We start from the raw sequence: 19,654 nt of genomic DNA, 5'->3' as shown, positions 1-19,654 counted from the left end.
CTCTAGTTTCATACATGGGTGACATGAGCATGGGCGGGAAAGGTAGCGGTTTAGGACACAATTTTTATAGGGGCATCAAAATTATTATTTTTATTTCAATGTTGATGTTACATACTACATATTTTTCTTTTTAGCTTGTTTAGATTAATTCTGTTAAAAATATATATTTTTAGATAATTTTGATTATAAATAAATCTTTCACAATAAAAAATATAAGAAGAAAGACATTTAAATAATTAAAATGACACAACTTTATTAATTCTCTTAGGACACAAAAAAATCTTAAGAGCAACCCTGATTTCAAATACAAAAGATTGCATAAACATTTGATATGTTAGAACCGTGGTTGGAACTCACATTTCTCTACTTTTTCGCACTAAATGCGTGTTAGTTTCTTCGCCAAACTCTTTAAAAGGAAAAAATTAGACCCGTATTTTTTATGTAATAGAAAAGAGACCCGCGCTTGAAAACTTGAAAATATACTACTATTTTTTTGTCAAATAAAAAGATATAGGATTTTTTTTTTGAGGGAAAAAAGATATAGGAGTATAAAGTTTAAGAATTTAAATTGTATATATTGATATGGTGAAAAACTTTTTTATACACACATCCAATTAAATCATACCATAATGCCACCTTTTAAGGTTAATTCTTAAAATAACTTTAAACTTGTCTATATGGTGCAATTTGATTGGATACACGTGTAAACAAGTTCTACACCATCGGTGCATGACAATTAATCTCAAAGTTCAAAATAATGAGGCTTAAAGACCTGGCCTTGGGACAGCTCTACTATCTCCTTTTAGATTCCTTCTTTTTCCACTCTATTGATTTCTCGTGCTCTATACAATTCAGATTATATAATCCGAACGGCATAAACATTCTATAAAGGTCTTCAAAACACCTTAAAACATTTAGGATTTTAAAATTCAAATATGACGCACGAGAAACTTATAAAATGAGAAATGTAGTTATCAAAAAAAAAAAAAAGAATGAGAAATGTATGTAATGGCCCTCCTTTTAAAGGGTTGCTTACCAGATTCATATTGTATGCGGTGACCATTAATATGTATCCGTTTCTCTCTAAGTTTTTCACAATTTTTTGGGACAAAGGAATCAAGAGTTTAAAATGTGTGAAGATGTCCCGTAAGTGTAGCTCAGTTGGTAGCTACCAAGGATAATATTTGCAGAGGCCGGGGTTCGAACCCCGGATTCCCCACTTCTCCACACTTTAAAAAGTGTGTGATGTAGTCACTAGTCTATTGAACCAAAAAAAAAAAAAGTGTGAAGATCACGTCTAACAGTTTATATAATAGTTGGATGTGCGTATAAGAGTTCAAAAAATAGTTGGATGTGTATATAGATTCATATTGCACCATATAGACACGTTTAAAGTTATTTTAAGAATTAACCTTAAAAGGTGGCATTATGGTATGATTTAATTGGATGTGTGTATAAAAAATGTGTGTCACGTTTATATAATATTTGGATATTATGAAAGGGGTAAAAAAAGTTGTGTATATAAAAAATGTTAAAAAAAAGTAGTTTGTTACCCCTCTCAATCATTTTAAACTCATATTATGAGATTCTATTATGGCTCTGTTTGGTAAGCCCACCAAATGAGCTTATAGTTTATAGCTTATAGCTTATAAGCTCGTTTGACAAAAAAAGCTCTGTTTGGTAACGATCTTTTACCACGAGCTTATAGCTTATTTCACGAATTTCCACGAGCTTATAAGCTATTTTTCAGAAGCTACTTCAAGTAGCGTTTGAGCTTATAGCTTATAGCTTATTGTATTTTATTCCACTTTTGCCCTTGCTATTTTATCTAAAATCCCTTTTTACCCTTTATAATTTATTACAATCTGAAATATTTTTACGTTAATGCTGAAACAATATAAGTAATTTTTTTTACGACACTTTGTCACAATGTTGATTAATTTAAAATATTTTTACGTTAATGCTGAAATTTATTACAATCTGAAATATTTTTACGTTAATGCTGAAACAATATAAGTAAATTATGTTTGTTGGAATCACTTTTGTCACATGATTTTTTTTTCATTTAGCAATATAAGTAATTTTTTTTACGACACTTTGCAATGATTGAGTTTTACGTAATATGAATCGTAATATGAATTAAACTTTTTAAACAAAAAACAGTACACGAATATAATAATTATCCAATTGATTTTTATTTTTATTTTTTGTTGTTGTTCTTCCTCTTCACTTTTAATATTTTTGTTTTTTAACATATGGATTCTATTTTTCTTTTTGTTTTTAAAATAAAAAGAAATTAAGTATTTTGACCAAAAAATAAAATATTAATTTATTAATCTATAAAATATATATATTAAATTGATTAATTTAAATTATTAAATATCTTAAATATTAATTTATAGTAGTATAAATTTTATATGAATTAATAATGTCCTTTTATGTAATTTTACATTTATCAGCTAGTTCAACCGCTATTTTTACCAAACACTTTAATTAGCTTATCAGCTATAAGCTATCAGCTAAAAGCTATCAGCTAGCTTATCAGCTAAAAGCTATCAGCTAGCTTATAAGTTATCCGCTATTTTTACCAAACAGAGCCTATATAGATTCATATTGTCTATAAGAGTTTAAAAAAAGTAGTTTGTACATTGCTGACAGTATGAAGCCGTGATCAGTCAATATCCAAGTCAGGTAGTTTGTTACCCCTCTCAATCATTAAAAAAAGTTGTATGCTGCCTACATTTTTCATTATCTGTCATAATTTCATACTACACATTTTACCTTTACCTAATTTATAGGAACCAAACGCGTTATTCCACTCCTAATTTCATTGTTTTCCTATGCCAATGTACTCATATTGCACACACAATTGTAAAGATTATTTGATTCTTTTCAATTCAATACATGTTTAGATTTGCGGTGAGTTTGTCAGAATCATAATGAGTCATAGTGATTTTGCAAGCGCTACACTTTATAGCTTTTACAAAATCAAGGTGACTACTAAGATATCGACAAATCAGTGTAATATAAAATACGCACCAAGTTTAATCTTGTTTTCATGCGGTAATTAGATGTTCAATCCGATTCAAGTAGCAAGAAGACTCGATGGTGCTATATTTGCATAAATAATCACAACATTTGCATCAATACATCATTCCAAGAATCGATTGGTCCTGGGAAACACCAATGTAAACAATCATTCTGTACTTTACCATTTTCCAATGGATGAAACTGGCGATACGGTCCGGGATGACCATCAGGTCTCAACAATGAGAGCCAAGAACTTAATAGTAGTAGCACTTTAATGGAGACAGGAGATGATGATAATGCAGAAACACAAGCATGTCTTCTTCCTTATGTTTGGAGTTTCATGTCTCTTGGTCGGTCTAGTTTTTCACTTCCTCTTCATTGACTCATTTGGCTTCTCACCATTTGTGATTCAAAACCAAAGCCACACCCCTCTCTGAGGTAACATTCATTTTCTCTCTCTCTCTGACCATGTTCTAATAGTAATTCAGAAGTTTAACTTAAGCCATGCATGAATTGTAAAATGCGCCGTAAATTTTATAGCTTAATACACTTTTATTACTAAAATATTACTATTAAATAAAGTTGACCCAATATTTTGGATTTCGATTGTTTGGAATCAGCTGGATCTTTCAGCACTGCATGTCATGGTTTTTCTTATTTTTATAAGCTAAACATCATGTTATTTTCTACAACACCGACATATCATATCAAAGGCGTGTCCAAAAGAAATTCCAAAGTTCAATCCACATTATGAGGAATAAATCACGGGCCTTTATTGGTGATTCCATCTCCCGCAACCATGTGCAATCTTTACTTTGTATTCTCTCACAGGTACGTACATTTACTTTCTTTTGCTAATCAAAGTACAAATTTCACATGCAGGGCCGTTCCTGCGAATATGGAGGCTCGGTTCTAAAAGTGAAACGAGGCCAGTAATAAAATAAAGATGTATTTTTTTTTTAAAGAACAATGTTCTATTTAAATTTTTTAAAAGATAAATACAAAGAGTCGTATATATGCGGTACACCCAAAGGTGAAAATCAATACCGTATACATGAGGAACATCAATTCTAATATCCTATCTGATTTTTAGTGAGGGGTACTGAGCTATAATTTTTTTTTGAGGCCCATACCCTAAGGAGGCCCGGTTCTATAGAACTTCTTGCACCCCCTAGGGTCCGGCCCTGTTCACATGTATAGTAGTCCTTCCTTTGGATTGTTTTGAGAAAATAGCCAATTTGTTCTTGTCATAGTTTTAAATTAATGTTGTGATCGGAGTAGCAAAAGAAATAATAATGATTGTGTGGTGTAGGTGGAAGAAGCTAATGAGGTTTACCATGACGAGGAATATAGATCAAAGATATGGAAGTTCCCCTCACACAACTTCACACTCTCAGTAATGTGGACCCCTTTCCTTCTTAAAGCAGATATATTTGAAGACATGAATGGAGTTTCCTCTTCAGAAATACAGCTGCATCTTGACATTCTAGACAACAAGAATTTTGATTATGCTGTGATGACTGGTGGCAAATGGTTTCTCAAGACAGCAGTATACCACGAAAACTGCACCGTAACTGGCTGCCATTACTGTCCTGGAAAGAATTTAACAGAGCTTGGATTTGATTATGCCTACCGCAAAGCGCTTCAGCTTGTGTTTGATTTTGTGACAAGCAATGACCATAAAGCTATTGTTTTCTTCAGAACCACTACACCAGACCATTTTGAAAATGGAGAGTGGTTTAGTGGAGGATGTTGCAATAGGACAGTGCCTTCTAAAGAGGATCTAATTGATATCAATGATATAGATTCTATTATGAGAGGTATTGAAATTGAAGTGTTTAATAAGGCCGCTGCAATTTTGCGAGGTGAAAACTTGAAACTTTTAGACACAACTTTAGGAGAGAGTGGGGACATTTCTTACTTATATCTAATCCTAACATACATTGTTAGCCTAATTGCACAACCCTAATCCTGTATTTTTAGGCGCCAATCAATTCAGACTGTTAGATCATTGTAATTAGGGGCGGTTAGCACATCAGCCGTTGATCAAATCTCACTCCTTAAAAATTGAAACACGTGCGTGCATAGGGAAACAAAACAACTGATATCACACCTCTCCATTATTTGTTCAAAACAACTGAATTTTTCTTGGTGATCTCTGTTTAATATATTTGCGTTTCTTCATTTATGTAGTTGGGAAACTCATTCAGCTTCTCTAAGATGCAAGCAATTAGATCATAGCTTTGTTTTTCTATTTAATCTGCATCTTCATAACCTAAGCCTTTTCATCAAGCTCCTAATTGCACGGTATACCATTTATGATTTTCCATTTTATTGTTTCCTTTATATAGCTCATATATCATTGTTTTTGTTTGAATCATCATTTATGCCATGTAATTTGTAAACAAGTTTCATTGACTTTTTCATTTGATTATTTATTTTGTTGAACTAAGTTGGAGTGTTGATAAGATAATTTGAATTTTACATGGAAAGTCGCTTTTACAATATGTACCCAGATTGATTGTTTTCTTTTCTATGAATGTCTAGCTTTTAGATTTTTTTCTGTGATGTTCTTTTATCATAAAATGGAGACTTACATGCATATCTTATTGGTACATATCTTTAAGAATAATTAAATGTTGCAAGAGTTGGAAAAAATGAACTATGTTTAATATTGATATAAGCTAATGATTTGTGATGTCATTATCTTCCTGCAGGTTTGTGAAGATGAACATTGGAAGAACGGTTTTCTAAAAAAAACATTCAAAAAATATTCATGTTTCAAATCAAACGTATTTCTTTTATGTTTCAAATCAAATCAAATAAAAAATATTCCTATTATGATGGCAAGGTTATTCTTTTCCAATGGAGGAGGTAATCGCGGAGCATCTGGATTCTTCCATGCCTCGAGGTAGCATTACGGCGACGGTTCAATTTCAAACGTTGAGGTGATGCTTAGATATGTATCTCTTATGATATCAGATTATTCACTATGAAATTGAGCTTAACTCAATTGTTAATTTTTGTTTGATTTTGACATTGGAAAATTATCTCATATAAATGTTGATTTTGTAGTTTGATTGTTTGTTTTGGTGTTGTTTAACATGTGCACCTCTTTGATGAAGGATTAATCCTACTTCATTATTTTTGGTGAGCCATGACAGTATTAAGTTTACAAATATATTTTCAATTGCAAATATTGTTCTTAGTATACTCACTTTCAATAGAGTCAAATTCTAGAAAAGGATTAAAGAGTGTCATGTCGCATTACTCAACAATCAGAATCTAATGTATTGTTGCTACCTTATTGACTAATCACAATTGCTACAAGCAAAAACTCCACATGTATAGCATTTGAGACAATCATTATTATTAGATCTGTGCACGGTTTAATCTACTACATGTAACAAATGTTGGTTAGTGTGAACCATCAATATGTCTTAAGTGGCTCAAAAGCTTGAATAAACTTTCTTTCTTTTTTGCAAATTTGGAACAGTATAAATATAATATATTATTGAAGTAGTTAATTAATATTTTTTCAATAACTTTGAGTTTTTGCTGATTTTTCTTTAACTATTGTTTTCTAATACCATTTGAAGTGGAGTAGCACTTTGGTGCCATAGCTTTGGTGCCATTGGTGCCATAGCTTGCATCTCCACCACACACACACACATCACACACACATCCCCACACACATCCACACACATCAATGGCCAGGATTTCCCCAATGGCACCAATGGCACCAAAACTATGTCATGGAAGTATTTCCCTTTGAAGTGGTTGTTGTTATTAGATCATGTCATTGCTACAAAATTTTCTTTTGATGGGTTCATGTTGATTTTGAAACGATTGCAAATTTGTGTATAAGCATTTGTATGCAAACCTTTCTTTAAGAGCTATTTTTTGTTTTGGCTGTGTGTTCACATTGGATAAGAGGACTACGACCATGGTGGTCATAGCACAATTGCGGCAACAAGTGGAATTGCACTCTTATTTTTGGATCTATGTCGTACAATCATAATTGTGGTGGTGAGTGGAAGGACATGATTGAGTGCAGAATTGTTGAAGGTGTACGTTTCAAGCTGGGTGATCCAATCGTTGGCAATAATGAAATTGTTTACCTTCATGTCTATCGAGATTTCAATTTTGAATGTTGTTTCTATTGTAATCTACAATTATCAAAATTGTGTTAGATAAGTTTGCGTCTAATGTGTTCAGCTCCACTGTGTAATCTGTTTCCGTATTTCAATTTCAATAAAATCCAATTAAAACAACTTATTCTGCATCAAGTTATGTGTAATGTTTTTTAAATGCTTGCTTAATTATCATCTCCAATCTGCACAAGTTAGTAGCAGAGTAATACTATAAACAGAGTCTCATCTTTATCTACTTACATTGTCGATGTGAAGTTGTTTTAGTCCATGGCAGTAGTGATGTGTGAAACTATTGGTATCATTGTCTAAAAAAGATACATATATAACATTAAATTGCTCAAATGACATTGTCTAAAGAAGAACTACCTTATATCCATTTGAAGATATAACACGTTTATTTGAGCATGCCAAATGTCAACAACAGATTGTAAATCGCTCACTTCTTTTAAAATTTAATCACTAAAATGTATGAAATTTCAATTATAATAGTGAAGATTGTGATAAATTTACTATGTTCCATATTACTCCCTCCGTTTCAAAATACATGTCCAAGACAACCACTTCACATATGCCAATGCACAATTTTGACCGTTAATATCTTTAATTATCTAAAGTAAAAAATTATAAAAATTTAATATTTTAAAAATATTTGTCGAGACAAATCAAACATCTTACATGTTAATATTTGTATTTATACATTAGTAAAAAAATATGATCAGAGTAAGTCAAATGAATAGTGCACATTGCAAAAATTGGACATGTATTTTGAAACGGAAGGAGTACTATTTTTATAATTCTCATTGTAAAGACCAGACAGAAATCACGAAATTGTTAAGACCAGACACCATGAACGGAGTTCAAACCTTGACACTTCCGCTTATGTGTAAGTTTATAATGAATTTGTCATTTCGTCTCTCTACCTAAGAATTACATCAAGAAATGGTCTGAAAATTCTTAACTAATAAAAATGGTAATTGCATTGATATGACTTTAAATATAATATATAAATAAATTTTCTAATATATCAATTAAGTACGGGTTTAGGCCCTCATTATTATAAATAAAAACTTTGCATTTAAGTAAAAAAAGAATGTATATGACCCGTGCGGTAGCACGGGTAGACGATCTAGTTGATATTAGTGGGATTAAAGGGGTACGTGTTTTCTGCATTATTCCACTTGTTCTGTTCTGTGAGCTAGTATAATGAATGACATTAACTTGTAGATTTGGCTCTGTTTGATGTTTGCATTGGAAAGATGTCAAAGTACAAAAATATGACATAATCCATTGAGAACAGAGCAGAGCCATAAGTGCAGTGATGAACAAGCATTGGGATTCACAGCTCTAAAACTAAACTTTTGGTAGTAACACTTACCAACGATTATTTTTAGACGAAACACACACGAATGATTATCAATTTAAGATTAACCACCAATTCAAATAAAATTCTACATTTATCAAATTGCTGGTTAATCCGTCCTAAATTACAAATTGTTTTGATCATTTTTTTTTAAAAAGAAAATTATAAGTTTTTTTCAATTTTTTTTTATTAATGGTATAAGAAAGAAAACTTATAATTAAGAAAGTAATTAGAAAAGTTGCATTTAATATTTTATTGATATTGTAAAGTGATCTATATTTTAGAAGAATTTGTTTCTTCTTAAAACAACTTATAGTTTGTGATGGGGAGAGTAGAAACTTACTATAATTTTCATCTTTAATAAAATCAATAAATGTATTGGATCTCATAAAATTAAAATTTAGAATAAATATAATAATTAGTTATATGATGATTATTGTCATAATCCTTTCTCCTGAAAAACTAACTGAGGATTAATACAAAAAAGGTTATATAATGATTGCTAGCATTTTGAATCATCTTATTTCTCTTGTTTTAAAATTTAAATGCATCTAAGTTCTAACTAAATTCTGTTGGAAAATGTATAATGTGTATAAAGAGGTTGTGTAATTGTGTTGCTAACATAACTCTTCCTTATTTTATTTTTTTGTAGGATCAAATCTGCAAGGCCACTGAGGTGAGGATCAAACCTATGACCTCTACGGATACATGTTGGATAACACACAACACTACTCTTAGTAGATCAAATATTTTTAGAAATCAACAATCATTTACAAAACTACGGAGCAAGTTGATAATGCAAGATCTCAGAGTGGCACAAGATCTATTCTACCTCCTTAACACTCCCTCCGTCCCTTAATGTAACCACCCATTTGATTTTATCTTTGTCCCTAAATGTAACCCCCTTTTCAAATTGAGTAATGATATTTTGACATCCATTTGATGACAACTTTGTTGACAACCTTGTTTTTCTCACTTCTTATTGGTCAAAAACAATGGAGAGAGAAAAAAGAAGAGAGAGGATAACAACATCATGTGAGTATGAGAAAGGAAGTTGTCCAAAAATTGTCAAAAAGTGGTTGTCAAAATATCATTTCTCTTTTCAAATTACTAGATGCATTTATTACTTTTTTCCTAAACATACCCCTAATTAATACTACTAACTTGTCTTCAAATATGAATAGTCAAATTTAATACACATACAAACAAAGGACAATTTGATAATATTAATACACAAAACAGACACATTAATTACACTGACAACTTTTCTTAAGAAATGTGAAAAATACAAAGGGGGGTTACATTAAGGGACGGAGGGAGCAGTAAGTATGATACAGAACTGAAAAATTTACACATTTTTTTGTGTATGTCTAATTTGCTTGCAAACCACATAGAATAATCAACGGTAATCTTGTTCCATATATCATGTTAAGATCTATTTCCCAAATTCACTTGCAAATGCACAAATACTACAAGCTGATTAAGGAATAAATTGCTAATTTTTACAAATCAAATTCTAGACTGGATGCATGACTTTCATCAATACCACTTAAATTTTCCTAAAACTACTTGATATCAAGCACAAAACTTCTAATGCGGTTTTTTTAAACACATAAAAATTAAAAATTTACACATTACATATGTCATCTAAATTCAAGATTAAGCTATGATCAGAAACTAGATAATGTTTCCAAATCTTCAGAAAGATGGAACAACATTGACCTTCTCAAACCTGTAAAAGAATATTTGTCTCTACATTTTGATTATTGAGCTGCTCGAGGTGGTTTCATACCGAATCCATGCTTCACTTTCTCCACTCTGTAAAATTATCACGAAAGCCAGACTTAGAAATTATACCAACTGAATGTTCTTAAAGATTCAAAAAAATTAATGTCTCAACTGTTTTCAAGTAATTAAGTGCATTAAAACAACAGAGGCAGACGATTATTAGAGAATAGGAATGAAATCAACAAAAACTCGGTACTAACGTTGGTGCAAGTTTGCCAAGGCAGTCCAGCTCTTCTCCCGTGTCTTCATCCAGGACTCTCCCAGAAATTTCAATTATGTAAGATCTATCTCTGTCAGGGGGAAGTCCTCTTCCAGAAAGCAAATCTAAATCTTTTTGGTGAAGTTCCCTACCATTTACAAATACACCAGTATTCCCACCAGAACATTTCTCTGGCAAGCAATGATTGAACTCCTCTATAAATGGCTGCAGGATAAATTGCCTCATTTTGTTAATATCATTAAACTGCGTCTATAAGTAATACAACCAATAGAATGAGCTAGAATAGTAAGGCTTACAGGAATTATTCCAAGACAAGGCCCGCCAATGACACCCCAGAATCCTGCCCGAAAATCATACCTGTACAAAGGAAAATATGTTAGCAGACTGTATAAGCAATCAACATGAAACTATAATTTCTTGCAAAATTGTGATATAAGGCATCAAGAAACAACATTCTGTAAAGCATACTAACCAATAATATCCAGGCTGGATTGGTCCAGCAAGTTTTTCAGCCTTCTTAACCACACGGTCTGACAATGGCTTCCCGTTCACAGTAACATTAATCTTGCCACGATCATCATTTTGATTAGATCGAGAGAAATCTCGGAAGCTTTTCTTGATTATGTTTGCAAAGAATGACTCACCCCCTTTATTAGATCTAGGATGATCGTGTTCTCGGCCAGCGTCTCTGGAATCCTGGGAGACTCCAGTGTTAGAATAATCATGGACATCCATCTCTGTTGCAACCGCTGTTTCTTTCAAAGAATTTTGACGCGATGCAATCTTTTCCAATTTTGCCTTCTCTTGCTCTGACCGACTACTTCGGTTACCTTTTCCAAACCGATTTACAGCGCGATTACTATTAGAGTGATCAACATACTCTTGTAGAGGTGACGACCCCGAAGGAGGAGATAGAGAATCTGTCGTTGGCCGATGAATGGACTTCAAGGCCTCCCTTGGAGCAATCATCGCTTCTGAACTATTTTCATCTTCCGAGGTACAAGGAGATGAAGAATGAAAACTCTGCATCTCCTGTGACTTGTTAGAATTCAAAGCAACCGCTGAAAGTGGTTCTTTATCTACCGAGAGAAAATCATAACCAGAATAATCATCAGATGAGAAGTTGGCACCGTTCCTGTTCGCAAGACCACGGGTATGTGATACACGGCTACTCAGAACCTCATTAGAGCTATCATCAACCCTTGAGGGAGCTCCCTTCATTTCTGAATGAGATATAACCAGCTTCTTATTGATCAGTGAAACACTGATTTCTGAAGAACAGGCTCCACATCGCACTTTCTGCTGATGATTTCTCGCAAGAACAAGTGCCTTTTTAGGAAGTTGCAGTAACTCGAAGCAATTATTGCATGTGATGAAAGGTGACCCACCAGCTACAGGATGGCAACGCCTGCTACTACTAGCGAGCATTACCTTCCGAGGACGGTTTCGAGTAAAACCACCCATCTCAGAGTTGAAGTCACTAGGCCATCTTGTATGTAATTGATTTTCACGAAGACGGGCTGGAGGAATAGAAGCTTTAGAATTATGAACATGTGAACCATATGCCCCTGGGATCTCATGATGATATAACATAGAAGGATCATTTGGGAATGAAGGAGGAGGCATCGGCACTGAGCCTCTTCGTTTGTTGTCATAGCAATGGAAACAAGAGCAAGAAGGCAGGTGACGCATTGCATTATTATTATGCGCATACAATTCATATGAATCTGGATTAGGATCAACATACCGTCCGGGAAAGTACGGATGCAATGGTTGCTGTGAGAACTGATGTGGACCTCTCCTCAACATTTGGGATGCAAAAGGATCCCCATATTGATTTGGATTTTGCATTGAAGGATGAAAATTGGGCACAGCCGTTTCATGACCGCCAATATAAGGATACGGATCATGAAAATTGACATGAGGTGGACCTGCCATATGTTTATCAGGTCCATAAAATTGCCTTGAAGTCCTGTTTAATCCCGACGGTCCATTAGGAAACCAGGGATCCGGGCCACCAAAAGGATGAGGATCGGGAGGAATCATCCTTTCATCAGGAAGAAACTTTTCTTTCGGATTGTTGACCACTTCGGAAGACTTACTGAGCTGGTGTTTTAACTCATCCAGTTTCCTTAGAAGCTCGGCTCGATCTTGCTCAAGGTGCTGAACCCTATTTGCACCATCGCTTTCTTTATCGTTCCTCCATAATTCCTTACAACTATTAGAAAAACCAGAATAACCATTTGAAGGTCCTTCATCGGGATAATTAGAACTAGGAAATCTCACACTTTCCATATCAGCTCGTTGCTTTCTCCGAAAACCCTCCATATTGGTTTTCTCACCATTTTTCAAATTAGAAACTCTACCAGAGAATTTAGACCCATTTTCTTGATCAATTTGAGACTTTGGTTCCTCCTGCTGTCTTTCAATTGCTTTATTCACTTCATCATCGTTGTTTCTGTTGACATCAACATCATTTTCGAAAACCCCTTTCTCATCAGATTGATTCGGAATTATCTGGTTTGTTTTATCCGCATCCCTTTCATTATCACACCTAGAGGGACCACTTTTGGATTCAACATTTGAAGTATCACTAGAATCAACTAACCCTTTCTCTAATTTTCCAGAACCTTCTCCAACAACTTTTCCCTCATCTGATAAACTACCACTCACATAACCTTTGTGTTTTGCTGCAAAATTTAAAAGAAAAAGACAACTCCATAATCAGAAACTAAAAACACCACCCTTTTCTTTCACCAAGTTGTCGTTTTTCAGCACAAGTAAAACACTTTCTAATTTCTACAATTAATAAGCAAATAAAAAAACTTGAATGAAAGTGATTATTAAATACATAATGCTAACAATGAATGAATGGTATAAAAGGAAATTCAATTATTTATTTACCTCGAAGAACAGCACCACAGCCACCACATTGATAAACAGAGTAATCAGCGAGCTCAGGAAGAAGATTTTCACATTTGGGGCAACGAACCAAACGCAACTTAGAAGAATCAGTCATCATTTAGAAACCTTGAAGAAGGATAAGCACATGAGAAAGAAAAAAACAGTGTGGTTTCAGTTATTGTCTTGTTTTGTTTTGTTTTGTGGTCAAAAGTGAATGTTTGGTTTTCTTGGAGAAGACAACAACAACGTTAGAAAGAGAAGTGTCGAAGGTGATGTTAAGTTAAGCAACGCTTTACTTGTTTAGATTTTCAACAAAGTGGAAAAACAAACACAAAAACGGTGAGAGAGAGAGAGAGAGAGAGAGAGAGAGAGAGAGAAAACTGAAAAGAGAAAGAGAAGTTCTTCTTTTTTCCTTTTACTTTTGCTGCAGATGCTTCAGCTTCTTTCTTACCATTAATTATTTTTATTCTCAGAATCCAAACACCACATAACAGAAACCAAAAATACAAATAAAGATACTAGTATGGAGTGGGTTGGGTTATTAAGATTTAAGAATCAGTGAGGGAACAAATTTTCCTCTCTCAATCTTAGAGTTTGGTGAGGAGATTAATTAATTCAATTCAACTCTCAATTTAATTCTAATGCATAAGAATATGTGTGTACTGTTGGTTTTGAGAGAGATTGACAAAAAATTAAAATTAAAATGAAAACGAAAACACTGGTCAAAACTATTAAATTTGGAATATCGATTTAGTGTATCTTCTAACCATCAAGCCGTTTGACAAAAAATAAAAAAGATTTGATTTTGAAAGTGTAGAATTCATTCTGAAACATTTGGTTCAGATCTTATTCTTCTTAAAGGTAGGATTTACTTAGAGCATCTCCAATGGGGGTCCTTATTTAACAAGGACCACTCCCCGTTAAGGACCCTCTATTGGAGGAAGAAAAAATGAGTCCCCGTTAAGGAACGGGCAACTATATAAGGACCCTCTCTCTCCTGGGTAACTAACGGGTCTCACGTTTAAAAAAGTAATAAAATGTGTACTACTTGGTCCCACTTGCATAAAGGAGTAATAAAATGTGTACTACTTGGTCCCATTAGCTTTTTAAATCCTTATCTATATAACAATTCAACCAATCTTTTAGGAAAAAACAATTCAGTCAAATAATATTTTGTTGGCATAACAATCAAATACTCCCTCCGGTCCTTATTATAAGAAACAATTGATTTTTTTGGTTCAAAGAATAATTAATGTATCTTGTTATAAATATAGACTAGATACATCACTTACACAATGAACCTAAAAAATCAACTTTTTCTTATAATAAGGACCGGAGGGAGTATAAAGATAGTGGGACATATTTAAGTACTTTTCATTGGAGTCCTTATTAGTGTATTACCATTGGAGTCATTGAGTCCTTAATAGATACTTTTATTTAAAAATTATAAATAAGTGATGTGTCACGTGGGGTCCATTTAAAGAGTCCTTGTTAGGGAACTACCATTGTGGATGCTCTTAGTATTGTTTTTTACTATGAAATTGATTTTCACGCGTAAATGTATAGTTTAACTCACTTAGTGTGTGTTTTGGATTGGAGTTTGTATCGTGTTTATAATCTCCCCGTGCATTTTTTATGTGATTTTTTTTTTGAAGTTACAAGCAAGCTTCTACACAATTTTGCGTTTCTACCCATTTGGACACTTTTCCAGGCAGGGGCTTAATATATTTGAAAACAAGAATTATTTTTAACCAAAATTAATTTTACATAATTAATTTTATTAAAATCAATTATCTTCAACATACAACTAAACACACACTTAGTTCTCCGCTTAGCTCAGACAATGCATAATATATGAAAAGTTCATATTCAAACTCTGGCAACCATCAAAAAACACATACTTGATTGATAAGAATTTAATTCACCCGATACCGCGCAACAATTTATTGAAGCGCCTCATTATCGGACTTCACTCTGAATGATTTGTAAATACATTTGTAAAAGATGCAAATCATCGATGTAAGTATGTCTTAACTCTTAAGTATGATGAGTTTGGGAGGATCAAATCGGCTAAACTTTGATTCCATAGTAAACAACAACAAAAAATGATAAAAAAAATTACAAAAACAGAAAAAGAGGACCGTTTTCCGAGGTAGTTACTTGTAGTAGCGTACTTGGTCCTATGCCAACGAGGAAAAGAACCAAATCAAATAATTGTATCCAAAAGCACTCACTCCCTCACAAAACGACGTCGTTCGAAGGATTCGTTTTTATCTTTTAGCTAGCTAACTAATGAACATAATGGCACTGGTACATGTGCATTGGGAATGGGCATAAGTTTATGTTTTAGGAAATTTGAAAGGGAAACTAAAACCACAATAAGCCAAGTTGAAATTGAAGGTATAGTTATTTTTGTGACCTGTTCTGTTCTCCTCTAAGTAGTCGTCACTTCTCATGAAATTAGTACTTACTTTTTTAATCTTAAGTGAATGATGAATCCTTCCACAAGTGAAAATGTTGTCCCACTCATGACATATGCCTCATGCAACCCAGCAGCCTTTGATATTTTGACATCCATTTGATGACAACTTTGTTGACAACCTTGTTTTTCTCACTTCTTATTGGTCAAAAACAATGGAGAGAGAAAAAGGAAGAGAGAGGATAACAACATCATGTGAGTATGAGAGAGAAAGTTGTCAAAAAATGGTTGTCAAAATATCATTTCTCTAAATCAAAATTTGGATTGTTCACTTGTATTGGTACGCCTTGTTTTCTTGCTTTTTCAATTTGATACGGTCAAAAACCGATTTCATTTTCATCATTTTAACTAAGCTAAATGCTAACTTGTGTCCTAATTAAGGACACATGTTAAGGAACTTATTATAAAAATATACTATGTATTAAAAGTTGTGCATTCAACTTCTTAAAAGTTAAAATGTTATGTTTTTCAATGCAAAGTTACTCTTTTTAGGTTTCTTAACATGATCCTTAGGTAACTCACACTCACATTAACATAGTTTAAAAAATCTTCAACAAAAAAAAATGAGTAAAGCAAAATATTCTGCTTGAAATACGATCACATTCGCCTTAAGACTGCATAAAATGAAGTAAGTTGGTTTCAATTTCATAGTATTTATTTACTTTGTATAGTTAGTGTAAAAAAATATTTTCACATACGATGCAATCAATCATATATTCATCACTAGTCCACTTAGATTGATCTAGTGATATTAGCTTGAAACCTTACAGTATGCTTTTAAGGTGTCATTTTCGTCGAGTCGGATGTTAATTTTAGTGGTGTAGTTTGTTTTAAAAAAAAATCATATATTTATAGCTATTTCACTTTTTTAGTTAGATTAATTTTTAAAATATCTTTATAAATATATATCTATGTAATGAAATATAATTACATATCTGTGTGCATTTTTTACATTTATAAAAAAAAAATAAAAAAAAACAGTACTATAATTCAATTACCTCATTTTAATCCATTTAGGGAAGAAAGAGAGATTCGTTACAATACAATGTAAATGAAAGTGCATGATTGAGGCCTTGAGGGGCCAAGCCATGACCCCCACAACAATGGTCCACATTTTTCAGTCTATCATCCAGAGCTTCCTTTTTCTTTATCATCATATTCATTCTCCAGAACATATCTTTGACTTTTGTTAGAGTTTGACTCGATGGTCGCATTCGCATATTGCAACCCTTTTCTTACTATTTTAGATTAGAGCAATGCTATTTATCAAGAAAGATTTTATTAAGAAATTGTCTCGAAATTAATGTTAGCCAATAAAATTTCAGTCTGCCCGAAAATCATGGGATGGTGGGTGTTATATATATTTTTTTTATGAAACTTTAATAAATAAGATTAAAATCTAAGGGTGATTATGTGCCATGTCATTCTTGAATTCATCAAGAAAATCCATTCTTGATATCTAGCATTTTCCTTTAGATTAATCGCGATTCAGCTAATTGAATCCTATTGCTAATTAATTCAAATGGAGATGAACATGAAAGCTAAATGAAATTTGTAAATTCAGATGAGTATGATTGCTATAAAAATTCAGTTGAATGAAATGCAAAGTGAATTCACAAGAAACTTATCAGAAAGAAGATGTTGAGTTGTTCATGTTGTAATTTTGGCTTTTGTTCTTTCAAGTTCTATGTGGAAGTAATGTATCATATCTAAATTTGAAAGTAAATATATTAGACTTGATTTGGTTTCGTTAACTTATTCGCTTTTGAAAGACTAAAAATAGTAAAATGGCTCCGATTTTAGTTACAATTTCACAGTTGTAGTACTAAATAATGTTAATGCCATATAATCTATTAACAACTCACATAATCGCTTAAGAGACATTCAATCATGGATTTTGGTTCTAAGACAATGTTGAGACAAAGTTGGTATTTTCATTAAAATTGATAGTGGATGAGTCATTATTCTTGATCACGTGTAAGAGGGGTTAGCTATGAAAGATAATAAAAATATCAAAACTATTGATTCTCAATGTAGTTTTGATGGATCGATTGTATCCAATTCCTGGGTGGCACTTTGGTGCCATTAGATCAGGGTCACACATTGCCCCAAGTGTGTGTGTGTGATGTGTGTGTTGGGTGCATCAATGGTCAGGATTTAATGGCACGGTGCCATTAATGGCACCCAAGTATTGTCCACAATTCCTAACACGCGTATTGTTGGCTCTTGAAGCTATGCAGTGATAGAGACTAACTATATTCGAGTATATAGGAATGAAATTCTTATGTAATATGAGGAGTTCTTTGTTTTTAGTTTTTATTTTTCTTCTACTCGGTTTGCTGTATGTTCCCCTTTTTTTTCTTTTTCTTTTTTCATAAATGAATCTCTAGCTTACATCAAAGAAAAACTTAAAATTTTAAAATAATGAAAAATTATTAAGAAAGATGTAAGAAAATCGTAGCAATAAATAAAATAATTTCATAAAAAATAATAATTTAACCATTGTATGTTTTAGGTAGAGATAGAAAAAAAGTCACAGGAGTATAAATCAATTAATAACTACAAAAACAATAATATGCAAGAATTAAAGTCCGAACCTCGAAACCACTTCTTCACACTTAAAGTGCAACTGCAACACCATAAATGTATAAAAACAAAAGAAGTAAGAACAAAATGAGAAGGGAGACTGAAAACAAAACCGAGGGGTTGAAAGTCATACCCAACAAAAATGAAAATAAAAGAAATTACATGGCCTAACAAATTGGAAGAGAAAAAGAGCAAGAAAAGAATTGTAACCCAAGGAAAAACCTCGAATTAATATGGTAACCTACTTCTAGAGCGTGTATTTTGAACTTGAAAACCATAATGCAAATTCTTTTTCTTGATCTTAGATACCACCTCAGTGAAAGGTTCTTCGCATGTAGCCGAACGGTTCATCAAACAATTGATAGTTGGCGTTCTCACTTCCTTGTTAATATAAGACTCATGACCCACTGTCATCATTTCCCTTCTAATGTTGCCTCAAAATCTCCAAGTCATCAGTGACATTGAGATTAAAACAACTTTATAAGCAACGACATTGGAAGAACTCCCACCACACCAAGATCGATGATCTTGAGTATAGTCCAGGTTTGTCACGACATAACTCAAGGGACCGACTGTGTGTATATCATGATAAATTTGCTTAGTCATCTCTTTGTTGTTCGTCTGCTCAGTGGTATGAACAACTTCAACATGTCGTAATTTCTTTTAACTACTCCAAAAGCACTTGGATGATATGATAATGAATCGTTTTCAGTTTAACAAGATATATCAAGTTTGAATATTCAATCCTAAAAATATAATAATATTAAATCTCATGAGAAAGAATTTTGTCATTCATTATGCTCATATCAAAATTGAGCGATTAGTCGCTCTAGTTGTGCGGAGAGTTGCTTGATTTACACCCAAAATTTTTTAAGATATTTATTTTAACACCGTCATATATCATTTTTTTTGCTTTCATGTTAGTCCAGGTGTTGATTGCAAGGAAGCTGGTATAAGAGAAAAAGTCTGCCTTAAAAACAAGCTGAATTGTTCTACGCGCATCACACATTTAGCATCCCTATTGGTTCTTTTGATAAAAATGTACTCCCTCCGTTTCAAAATGAGTGTCGCTTTAGGCTTTGGCACACAGATTAAGAAATAGAATGAAATAATCATTGGATATAACGCTTTTA

General features: G+C 32.8%; 2 protein-coding genes across 5 annotated transcripts; one reads left to right on the top strand and one right to left on the bottom strand.

The window, feature by feature from the left end:
* The first annotated feature begins 2,863 nt into the window (after nucleotides 1-2,863).
* On the top strand, nucleotides 2,864-7,304 carry LOC146911667 (protein trichome birefringence-like 26). Of its 4 annotated transcripts, none has more exons than XR_015018887.1 (4): nucleotides 2,930-3,468; nucleotides 3,744-3,861; nucleotides 4,343-5,337; nucleotides 5,748-7,304. XR_015018887.1 is itself a non-coding variant. In XM_085726255.1 (3 exons), exons 2-3 carry the CDS (start codon nucleotides 3,781-3,783, stop codon nucleotides 4,997-4,999), a joined length of 738 nt encoding a protein of 245 aa, XP_085582381.1. In that variant the 5' UTR covers nucleotides 2,864-3,468; nucleotides 3,744-3,780; the 3' UTR covers nucleotides 5,000-7,304. The 4 variants fall into 4 exon arrangements, 1 of the variants encoding a protein (XP_085582381.1); XR_015018889.1 differs by having other exon boundaries at nucleotides 2,931-3,861; nucleotides 5,748-5,978; nucleotides 6,965-7,304; XR_015018888.1 differs by having other exon boundaries at nucleotides 2,931-3,861; nucleotides 5,748-6,180; nucleotides 6,965-7,304.
* Nucleotides 7,305-9,935: 2,631 nt separating this feature from the next.
* On the bottom strand, nucleotides 9,936-14,078 carry LOC146911666 (extra-large G-like protein, putative (DUF3133)). Its single transcript, XM_085726252.1, has 5 exons — nucleotides 13,457-14,078; nucleotides 11,025-13,242; nucleotides 10,849-10,909; nucleotides 10,533-10,756; nucleotides 9,936-10,362 (listed from the first exon to the last, which is right to left on the bottom strand). The coding sequence occupies exons 1-5, from the start codon at nucleotides 13,572-13,574 to the stop codon at nucleotides 10,308-10,310; spliced, it is 2,676 nt and encodes an 891-aa protein (XP_085582378.1). The 5' UTR covers nucleotides 13,575-14,078; the 3' UTR covers nucleotides 9,936-10,307.
* Nucleotides 14,079-19,654: the final 5,576 nt, after the last annotated feature.

Source organism: Medicago sativa, chromosome 7 (assembly GCF_051527215.1).
Source record: "Medicago sativa cultivar Bolivia chromosome 7, Bolivia_mono, whole genome shotgun sequence".
Classification (NCBI taxonomy): Eukaryota; Viridiplantae; Streptophyta; class Magnoliopsida; order Fabales; family Fabaceae; genus Medicago; species Medicago sativa.
This window is presented reverse-complemented; position numbering and strand designations above follow the sequence as displayed.